Source organism: Oncorhynchus mykiss, chromosome 10 (assembly GCF_013265735.2).
Source record: "Oncorhynchus mykiss isolate Arlee chromosome 10, USDA_OmykA_1.1, whole genome shotgun sequence".
Lineage (NCBI taxonomy): Eukaryota > Metazoa > Chordata > Actinopteri > Salmoniformes > Salmonidae > Oncorhynchus > Oncorhynchus mykiss.
Window position 1 is genome coordinate 48062789 of NC_048574.1, and position 12031 is coordinate 48074819.

The 12031-nt window shown below is 43.5% G+C and overlaps 1 protein-coding gene across 1 annotated transcript; it reads right to left on the reverse strand.

Moving 5' to 3' along the window:
- Positions 1-7544: 7544 nt before the first annotated feature.
- Positions 7545-11759, reverse strand: LOC110534137 (ras-related protein Rab-1B). Its single transcript, XM_021618824.2, has 6 exons — positions 11379-11759; positions 10404-10476; positions 10171-10266; positions 9958-10053; positions 9737-9868; positions 7545-9561 (listed from the first exon to the last, which is right to left on the reverse strand). Exons 1-6 carry the CDS (start codon positions 11390-11392, stop codon positions 9367-9369), a joined length of 606 nt encoding a protein of 201 aa, XP_021474499.1. The 5' UTR covers positions 11393-11759; the 3' UTR covers positions 7545-9366.
- Positions 11760-12031: the final 272 nt, after the last annotated feature.

Sequence of the window (12031 nt, forward strand, 5' to 3'; positions counted from 1 at the left end):
AGTTCATTGAAACGTTCTGATTATTATCGCCACCTCTTCTCCACACGGGATTTTGTCAACACATTTGCGACGGGGCTCTTGCTGAAATGCTCATCTAATCTTTATAGTTCTGTACGTTCTGTACTCACAGTTGCGCATATTTTATTTCACAACGCTACAGTAAGATGCCCCGATTAACGTTTAGAGTTTGGAGATGTATCACTTCGGTGATTTTACAGTGAGTCCAGACAGACAGATTTACATGTGCAAATCATTACAACTGTGAGCAAAAGCAGTAACATATTCTGTTGCTGTCCTTTTCAAACGGCGATCATTCCTCCTCTCTTAAGTCATATCGAAAGGAATCACGGCAGTAAGAGAATATTCTGGGTACAAAATGACTCATAGATCATTCATTTACCAGATGAGAGAGCCTCAGCTTTTCCATATTTCACGATCATCAGTGTGTCCTTCTGTGCCTTTCTGAGGGCTGGAAAGAAAAGGCCAAAAAGGACTACGTGAAGGACTATAAAATGTATATGTGAATGGATCATGGTAAATGCATTAACAATAGGAGGTGAAATGGCACATTAAAGCTTTACGGAAATCAAATCCTCAGACTATTGATAAGCCTCAGACTATTGATAAGCCTCAGACTATTGATGGTTGCCTGTGGGGGAAAAAAAGTCCACAGACTTTCCCTCTAAAGGATCGGGTGGAGGGTGCCCTTGATACTGGTTACCCCAAGATATACAAAAGGACCAAGTTCACGCTCTACACTGTTCTCCTGTCGAAATGCTTCATTTTTTCCCCCCTAGTAACATATTATTGAGCTTCCTGTGTGGCTCAGTTGGTAGATGTGGGTTTGATTCCCATGGGGGGGGGGGGGGGGGGGGGGGGGACGACAAGTCGCTCTGGACAAGAGCATCTGCTAAATGACTAAAATGTAAATAGTTGGTTCTGGAATAATATTCGATGGTCCTTGAGCATTACGAAACTGTTCTGTCTAAAGAATACGTTCTGCTAGCTTTGCATAATTCTTACCAAGTGATTCAACATTCTAGATTTTTAAATATCCCAGATAATTGTTTTATTGTTTGACAGGGGTTGACAGAGCTCTCTTGATTTTATTGACAGTTCTGTCTTGATTTGTTTAACATCTGTATGCCTCTTAACCTCTCTCTCTCTCTCTTATTCATATAATAGGGGAGGGGACATTTATTTATATCGGCCATTATTGTTCTTTTTTTTTTAACAAGACCTCATGCACAGAGAAGCATGTACATGCTCACATACACACCCCACTGATCTCTGCTTGTGGTCCTGAACCCTCCGCCTGTGGATCACTGGGATGTCTCTGGGGGCCCTTGGCCTGTGAACTGGCTATTAGCGGAGCTTGACGGTTGCCGTATGTTAATACACTCCAGGCAGTCTCCAGTTACTTCTCTGTGATGCGGCGTCTTTGACCTTGTGCTGTTGCCACGGTGCCTCACGAGGACGCTGGAATTAAAGTTTCCTGGATCTTGAGTCTTCCTGAGCGGCCTCTCTGAGCCAGGTTCTCTCAATACTGAGAAAACAGAGAGAATGGAAATACTCGTTTTCGGGCTGAAACCATCTTAAACCAATACTTCTGAGTCCATTTAGAGACACTCAAAAACATATTTCTGTCATTTGAACCCACGTCAATTGATAAGTGTGGTTTTTATGTGAACCCACTCAGATGACAAGACACCTTGGGCAGAAACTGTCAGCTGCTAAACACATGCCTTACACTCAGGAAGAAGGAAAATAACCACTGAGTATAACATTCCAGTCCATTTAGAGAGAAATGTACATGACACAGGGTCAGTGAACAGCAGCCTTTGTGCATTGTACTGGGAGAGCAGGGTTTCCAATAGCACAAGACACAGGACATATTTAAACACATTCAGGAAATGTCTGCTCTTGCACAGCTTGGTTGTTATCACATTTTACTGTCTTTTCAACAACAAAAAATACATCTGGTGGCTGATATTCTACCCAGCATTGCTTTGATTAATATACACTGTTGCCCTCCAGGACCAAGACGGGACTGGAGCGCAGTAGTCCACACTGACTAAACACCTCCCTCTGCAACTGGATCCTGGACTTCCTGACGGGCCACCCCCAGGTGGTGAGGGTAGGTAGCAACACATTTGCCACGCTGATCCTCAACACTGGAGCCCCCAGGGGTACGTGCTCAGTCCCTTCCTGTACTCCCTGTTCATCCTCGACTGCATGGCCAGGCACGATTCCAACACCATTATTAAGTTTGCAGATGACACAACAGTGGTAGGCCAGATCACTGATAATGACGAGACAGCTTGTAGGGAGGAGGTCAGAGACCTGGCCGTGTGGTGCCAGAATAACAACTTATCCCTCAACGTAACCAAGACTAAGGAGATGATTGTGGACTACAGGAAAAGGAGGACCGAGCACGCCCCATTCTCATCGATGGGGCTGTAGTGGAGCAGGTGGAGAGCTTCAAGTTCCTTGGTATCCACATCACCAACAAACTAGAATCGTCCAAACACACCAAGACAGTCGTGAAGAGGGCACGACAAAGTCTATTCCCCCTCAGGAAACAAAAAAGATTTGGCATTGGTCCTCAGATCCTCAAAAGGTTCTACAGCTGCAACATCGAGAGCATCACTGTGTCATGACGTTGGCCTGGGGGATAGATTTATGACAGTCATAAATACCTCTTCCCCCTTTATCCTCTCTCTACCCTACTGAGGTTACATTTAAAAAATCCTTGGTTAACAGAGATTCTGGGAACATCAGAATGCGGGGGGAAATTAACTATATTCTGGTAATCCGAACAATTGAAAATATGCGGTGGTACTTAATGAATATGATGTCAGTTCGGTTGTCATCTGAGACATTCTCATCAATGATAAGATGACATAAACTCTACAGTGGAAAGTCTACACATCAGAGTTATCTAATTCACATGGAATTGTTGTTCAATTTAAATGTTTGAATATGAAATGATTTGTGATGGGATGAAATGTGATTTTAGCTTCTAAAATGTGAGATGTGGGTTTTCATAAGATATTGCCGCTCACTCAGTGGCCCGCCCACGTGAAGAGACAGAGGTTGTAAACTATGAAACACACCCCATTTCTCCCTTCCTATATAAAGCCTTGACAACAACATAACTTCCTGTTCCGAGGACGACGGTCCTATGTCAGAATGGTTCAGATAATAACTACAGAATGAAGCCAACATAAGCGTGAGCTTTGGTTGCGAATGGTGTGAACTTTGAACTCTTATTCACTACAGAAGTGATATCTCCTAGCCGTTGAGTTAGCAACCGCAGCTGCAAACGCAGGTTAGGAAGGAACAGACAGAGTATCCCGTCTACCACACAACGACGTTACTACAACATATCCAATTGACCACCAGAAACATTCTTCAAAGGACAAAGGACTCGGTTTGGAACACGGCCTTCCATCTACCACCAACCTACTGAAGTGCAGCTCAGAGTAAATATTTATTGCATTTTCCTTTTCCAAATGGGCGGTAATTTAGAATGCATAAGACACTGTATTTATGATAGCACAGCTTTTTCCCTTTGTTCCTCAGTCTCACGCTCTTTCACTCAACCCAGCCCCTTTTCCTTTGTGTAACAAGCTGTCATATCTGTTCCGCCCGCTAGGGACATTTTCCTTTATGACGTAATTTGTAATCAAGTTATGATTAATTGTGTGTATGTGTAATTAGTTAGGTATTTAGTAAATAAATAATTACACCCAATTTTATATTGCTGATTCAAATTGTTAGCCAGGGTTCGTGCAGATAAAATAATTTACAACTTTCAGATGAGCCTGAATTAAGATGACAATTGATATTGACGTCTATTGATGTAAAATATTACTAGGTCTTTAAGAGTTTATTCGGAAGATAACAGCTCTATAAATATTATTTTGTGGTGCCCGACTCTCTAGTTAATTACATTTACATGATTAGCTCAATCAGGTAATATTAATGACGGAGAAATTATTTTATAGAAAGCATGTCATATCACTTAATCCGGCATAGCCAAAGACACGACAACTGCCTGGTACGGCAATTGCTCGGCCTCCGACTTCAAGGCACTACAGAGGGTAGTGCGTACGGCCCAGTACATCACTGGGGCTAAGCTGCCTGCCATCCAGGACCTCTACACCAGGTGGTGTCAGAGGAAGGCCCTAAAAATTGTCAAAGGCCCCAGCCACCGCAGTCATAGACGGTTCTCTCTACTATCGCATGGCAAGCGGTACCGGATTGGCAAGTCTAGGACAAAAATACTTCTCAACAGTTTTTACCCCCAAGCCATAAGATTCATGAACAGGCAATCAAATGGCTACCCAGACTATTTGCGAGCCTACCAGACGAGCTAAATTACTTCTATGCTCGCTTTGAGGTAAGTAACATTGAAACATGCATGAGAGAATCAGCTGTTCCGGACGACTGTGTAATCCCACTCTCCGTAGATGTTGAGTAAGACCTTTAAACAGGTCAACGTTCACAAGGCCGCAGGGCCAGGCGTATTACCAGGATGTGTACTCCAAGCATGCACTGACCAACTGGCAAGTGTCTTCATTGACATTTTCAACCTCTCCCTGTCCGAGTCTGTAATACCAACATGTTTAAGTAGACCACCTGTACCTGTGCCCAAGAACACTCAGGTAACCTGCCTAAATTACTTCCGACCCGTAGCACTCACGTCTGTAGCCATGAAGTGCTTTGAAAGGCTGGTCATGGCAAACATCAACACCATTATCCCAGAAACCCTAGACCCACTCCAATTTGCATACCGCCCCAACAGATACACAGATGATGCAATCTCTATTGCACTCCACACTGCCCTTTCCCACCTGGACAAAAGGAACACCTATGTGAGAATGCTATTAATTGACTACAGCTCAGCGTTCAACATAGTGCCCTCAAAGCTCATCAATACGTTAAGAACCCTGGGACTAAACACCACCCTCTGCAACTGGATCCTGGACTTCCTGACGGGCCACCCCCAGGTGGTAAGGGTAGGTAACAACACATCTGCCACGCTGATCCTCAACACAGGGGCCCCTCAGGGGTGCGTGCTCAGCCCCCTCCTGTACTCCCTGTTCACTCATGACTGCACGGCCAGGCATGACTCCAACACAATCATTAAGTTTGCTGATGACACAACAGTGGTAGGCCTGATCACCAACAACGATGAGACAGCCTATATGGAGGAGGTCAGAGACCAAGCCGTGTGGTGCCAGGACAACAACCTCTCCCTCAACGTGATCAAGACAAAGGAGATGATTGTGAACTGCAGGATGCACCTGAGCTCAATTTCGAGTCTCATAGCAAAGGGTCTGAATACCTTTGTAAATAAGGTATTTCAGTTATTGCTAAAATGTCTAAAAACCTGTTTTCACTTTGTCATTATTGGGTATTGTGTGTAGATCGATGAGGAAAAACATTTATTCAATCAATTTTAGAATGAGGCTGTAACGTAACAAATTGTGGAAAAGGTCAAGGAGTCTGAATGCTTTCCGAAGGCACCGTATATTTGTATTTTCAAGTGCATGCGTGTATTAAACATGTCTGGTTTCAAGGCTTCTGTAACTGTTTGCCTTACGTGCAGAGAGCAGGATAACTGCCAAAGTGTCTTCTTTGAGGTGCAGCTGTTCAATAACATGGTGGAAATGGGCTGCAAGTGTTGATGTGAAACAGAGATGGGCATAGTAATAATGGTGGAAATGTCAAGCAGTCTACTAATGTCTATAAGCTGCATTGCTCTACCCACGCCAAAGAAGAGAGGAACGATGAAGATGGCAGTGGTGGGTCCAGTGCAGGGCACTAGCATGGGCAGCATACAGGCCCGGAACACCAGTTCCTCAATCAGTGGTGACACCACCTGGTTCCTCAGCCACACCAGGTTCCCCCCCACACACCCGCCCAGGACCTGGGGGTCTGCAGCAGGGTGAGTATCGTGATGGGTACAAAAAACACATGAACTCGTGGTCATATCATCACCGCCACACTGCACAGACTCACTAACACCAGGCCAACTCTGGAGAACTTACACACCAACACTGACAGTAGCATGCCAACAGACATATTGACGCTTAGGCATGCTTGATCAAACTCACCAAGGCCTGATCTAATTTCTGTGGGGTTTTCCAAAGCTGACTGGGTCAGGGGACCAAGAAGACATCAGAATGCAGTTGAGAATTTCATAGGCTACAGCAGATCCTACTGTACCAGCAAATATCACCCTGACTAATGTTTCAGATTTAGACTGTTGTAAAATAGCATGGTTTCATACTTTCACATTTATTAGTGTGGGAAGCAGGGGCACAACTTTCACTGCGGACAGGGAGAGGACATGATTCTGAAATTGCATTTTCCTCATTGGAATGTGATACAAAACGAGCCAACGGTGTACTTCAGGACCATATGGACGCCTCCGAGTGGTCGGGTAGGCTGTTTGGAGTGTTTGTCCAACCTCCACTTCTAAAACTATAGTTGCGTCCCTAGTGGGAAGTAGAATGTAAAACAGGCTCACTGCTATGGTGAGAATGGAGTCTTCCTGGGGCATTACATATATACGTCTACATTCTAACAAATATATACCTTTTTTTCCCACCAGTGCCGGCAACATTTTAGCTAAATGCATATAGGGGAAACACTGAATACTACTCAATATTACACTATGGACAGACAACTGTGACCCAGTCCACACAGGTACCAGTTGGTACTGTAGCTTGCTCGTCCACATACAGGTAACTGCCAAAATAAAGGAAACACCAACATAAAGTGTCTTAATAGGGTGCTGAGCTACCACGAGCCCCCAGAACAGCTCAAGCCTTGGCATAGATTCTACAAGTGTCTGGAACTCTATTGGAGTGATGCGACTTTCTTCCTCGAGAAACTCCACCATTTGGTGTTTTGTTGATGGAAAACACTGTCTCAGGCTCCACTCCAGAATCTCCCATTAGTGTTCAATTGCGTTGATCTGGTGACTAGCACACACACACACACTTTAAACTCCCTATTCTCCTTTGAGATCCCTCTTTCAAAGTAACAGACATCTTCTTCTAGCCATGATAGCCAAAATAATGGTAAACTGGGAATTTTTACACATGACCTTAAGCAGGATGACTCAGGAACCACCTGCTTTCAATAGACTTTGTATTCCTAATTTACTCCAGTGTTTCCTTTATTTTGGCAATTACTTATATGTAAGAACAGGCTAGAAATTAACAGGATAGAATGGACACCCTGTACACTCCATCCAGCATCGACAAACTATCTTTACATGAATCATCCTTGTGGCATATGTGTGTAGAGATCATGATGTTTTTAAGTCATTCCCTGACATGAAACGGGGTAGGCCTACGAGAGCTAGAAGAGGAACAGCATGAGCATGCACAACTCTCTGATGTCAAATGGTGTAAAACTCTCAGACGAGCTATTGTTTCTGTGCTGACTGACCTCTACTGGTCATTACAGGTATCACATTCACCTGAAAAAATATGTACAAAACAGATACAGTAAACACACAATAATGGCAATAATAACAATATACTTTATTACTATGGACTCCCAATATCTTCTGGGCATTAAGAACATGTTACATTGTCCACAGTAAAGAAGAAATAACCATCGTGCCGCAATCTTTCCATTATATCGCTTCCCTGACCAAAAGCCAAATGATTGAATTAGTGGATTAGAAATAATCTATTTGTCATTTAAAGGGGAAATGTAAACCAGAGAGAATATATTAAGGAAGCCAACTATTTAAATGGGTCAAATTTCACTAAATGGAAAAACCCAGCAACCTTTGTGTTTACCAACCAATCGCAAGATACTTCTTCATCAAAAAGGCAAGGATATCAACGGTGATGCTTAAGAAAGTGGAATTCCCAGACAGTCATCAACTCTACAGTATTTACTCAGGAAAGCAAGTGTTCCTCTTGCTTGAAATCCCATACTAATTTGAGACGCTGGTGATTTTTTTTCCTCCGAGGTCCATTCTCTCTCTTCCCCCCGAACATATCATTAGAATAGACATATCCGAAACTAAAAGTTTGAGGAAGCAGTTAAACGTGAAAACAACTGTGGCAGGCTACGTAATGTGCCATACTCTCCCCAAAATATTGTCTAACAAATATCCAAACCTTGTTGCAATGCTGGACCATGGTGACTAATGGCATGGTTGAGTTAGTACTGTAATATGTTACCTTATCAACCAGAGGGTGTCCATACGGTATTATAGTGAGCATGTAAAAGGTCTGATGGTACTGGTACAGGATGCATTGTGACTTGAGATCAAACTCAACGCTAAAGGATTGGACATGCCTGAAAACTCCTGATGCTTACAGCCAGCTACCACTCCAGACAGAAAGAACCAAATGCAGTTGACCTTCGGTTATGCTCTAATTCATCAAACAGCAATAACACACTTACTGCTTACACACCGTCTCGATTAGAAGAGAGAATCAAAACAATAACACACTTACTGCTTACACACCGTCTCGATTAGAAGAGAGAATCAAAACAAAACAAAATCAGTGGTAAAACCACCATGTAATAATAGTATTATATAACAACGATTAAAACAGACATTAAAGATGTGGACGCCGTGATTGCAGATTTCCATTTGCCATGTTGTCCCCACTTTGAACTTTGTTATGATAGAAAGCCTGTTATTTACTTCACCCCGTCTTCTCTTTCTCCTCAACAGCAACCCTATTACAACCTATATATTATGCGCATGGGCCCAATGACAACTTCCAAATTTGAATCTCAATTCCCGAAAGGACAGATGATACAAACGGCGCTCGTCTTCACTATTTTTCCTCTGGAGTGTGTCCATAAAGCCTCTGGTTTAACTGGCACAATGGTCCCTCTTATTTCACCTTCAACGATCAGCAGTCTGACTAGGAACCACAAAGGCCATAAAGGGTAGTTATGTAGTCAGCCATAGTTGAAAGAACAGCCATGATTTCTTTCGACCACGTGTGTGTGTGTGTGTGTGTGTTTAAACAGCCAGTGCTACAGATAGATACTGGATTAGTGCTTGAATAGCTAAAAACATTTTTCATGCCTAACAACGCCAACCACATTTTTCAAAGATGTTTCCAATTCTGTGCATATTTGTGAATAAAAAGAGTGTGTTGGGGGGGGACTGCTCCTTGGGCACAAACCCTTCTCACTTAATTATGGGCATAAGTCAAGATGAGAAAAACAAATAATGAAAAAAATGTCAGTCAGTTCTTGAAGATCCCACCACCTCCATCACCATATTTTCCTGTTCTGTCAGCTCCACCCCAGTACTGTCACTCTACCCCTGGGCCTCTGGAGTTGAGAGGAAGGGACAGGGCAGTCCTAACAGCATCCTCCTCCAGACTGCCTTACTGGGGTGCTATCAATCTTCAGGTTGGGTTTGTCTCCTCCTGTCGTGGCCCCGGGCCCCATGCGCTTCTTAATCTCAGCCGCCATGGTCATGAAGGATTGCTCCACGTTGGTTGCGTTCTTAGCACTGGTCTCGAGGAAGGGGATGGATAGGGAGTCAGCAAATTCCTTGAGGAGGGTGAGACACATGTCAACCAGTCTGACTGCAGTAGTAGGGTGCTTCCATTGCAAGTAAAACACAGTGTGTCCTAACAGTTGATAATAAAGTGTACTCTAGCGACATGCTGAATTCAAGTACTGTGGTTCATCTGTATCCGATTCCGCATGTTTCCTGTGGACTCACCTTGGCTGTTGTGTAGTCTACTACTTTCTTGGTGGTGAGGTCACACTTGTTACCCACCAGCAGCTTGTTGACATTTTCACTGGCATAGCGGTCGATTTCCTGCAGCCACTGCTTTATATTGTTGTAAGACTCCTAGAAAATACCTCCGTTATATGTGGTCAATAAATAAACGTTAACTCATAGATGTTAAGGAATCTCCTTTGTGGAGAGGCGTCACTAACCTGATCTGTTACATCATAGACAACGATGATACCATGGGCTCCTCTGTAATAGCTGGAGGTGATGGTGCGAAACCGCTCCTGACCAGCAGTGTCCCACTACAGACATAAGACAAGAAAAACAAGATGTTAATTTTCCTAAAACACTACATGGCTGCAAGCATGAACTGCAATGACACTTCCCGACAGCTGCCGGGCTTGCTGGATTCAACTCACAATCTGTAGTTTGATAGTCTTGCCGTCCAATTCAATAGTTCGGATTTTGAAGTCCACGCCGATGGTGCTTATGTAACTTTCCGTGTAGGTGTCATCCTGAAATGCATCATTCAAAAAAAACACACACATATATATAATCAACAAACTCGCAGACACACAATATCCAAATGTTGATTGAAAGCTGAAAACTGATCAACGTGCCAATAACACTGATAGTTTTTTTTTTTTTTTACCGCAAATCGAAGCAGGAGGCAAGACTTGCCCACCCCTGAATCGCCGATCAGAAGCAGCTTGAACAGGTAGTCACTACGGGGAAAACCAGGTTTTAGAGGCTAACAAATAATGGTTAGAGACTAACAGATCTATTCTATCAAACCGCCAGCATTGACTTTTCATTTAGGTCTCTGACGAGTTAGGCTAGTTTATAGTCATTTCCATCTGAAATTAGGTTATTATAGCTAAACTACAGCTGCAAGGGTGTACAATGAAATGTCCAAGAGGAAAACGTGGAAGAAAGAGAAAGGTGACGAGACTCATATCTCCACTCCAATTCATTGGTTCATTCAGCATACCACTGCTGACTTGATCCTGAAGCTAAGCAGGGTTGGTCCTGGTCAGTTCCTGGATGGGAGACCAGATGCTGCTGGAAGTGGTGTTGGAGGGCCAGTAGGAGGCAGAGTTTCCTCTGGTCTAAAAAAAATCCCCAGGGCAGCGATTGGGGACACTGCCCTGTGTAGGGTGCCGTGGTCCTGACTCTCTGAGGTCATTAAAGATCCCATGGCCTTTATCGTAAGAGTAGGGGTGTTAACCCCAGTGTCCTGGCTAAATTCCCAATCTGGCCCTCAAACCATCACGGTCACCTAATAATCCCCAGTTTACAATTGGCTCATTCAGTCGTTGCTGCAAATGAGAACGTGTTCTCAGTCAACTTACCTGGTAAAATAACGGATAAATAATTCAGCAAACTAGCTAACCAACGTTAGATCAGCAATTTTATGTCAACATAGCTATTGGTATGATGATGACAACATTGTAGCTACCATGTAAAACAACCCGATATCATATCAGATGTTCGGGAACAAATATGTAAACAAGTGATGACGCAATATATTTTGTTACGCGTTTGAGTTAGCTAGCTACGTCTCCTCATCTGCTGTTACTGGACACGGAACTAACAAAAACAACTACATATCACAAACTTCACTCACTATTCAGGATTCATGGTGTGTCCAAAATACGTGTTTTCTCGGCTCTTGTCTGGGTCACACACGCGTATCCTCTTGGTAGCTAGCTAGCTGCGTTGCTAACGCGTAGGAAGAAAGAATACTTGTTGTTAACGACGTTAGCTAGCTCGCCAAACCGCGTTTGGCAAATTCTTCTACAAATTCACGAGCCAAGAGGCTGTGTATAGTTCGCTAGTTCGGTGAGTAAGTGTTCAGCGACTATAATTCGTTTTGTTGCTTGATACACATTCCTTTCTTTCGCGTGTTGTTTTCCTCTGTCTCCCTTTTTACTTGTCTTCCCTGGTCTTTTGCGGCACTGTACGCAGGTGTCATTGAGTGATGACGTCCTACACAGATGGGAAATGTAGTTCAGCCAAAAGCCCTTCTTACGTTATCTGGTTCAGCTGGCTCCGGGGATTCAACTGTGGCCTGTAACAGTACACGTTGACACTTTCTTACCAAAGGAGGCTTATTTATTCATCATGCACAAATGTTATAAATATACTGAACAAAAATATAAACGCAACATGTAAAGCAGGGGTTACCAACCATTTTCGTTTAATCTACCACCAACTGTATTTTGCTCTGCCTGCATTACCCCTTAAGTACCTCCTCATGTGCATTATACCAGTAAGCCT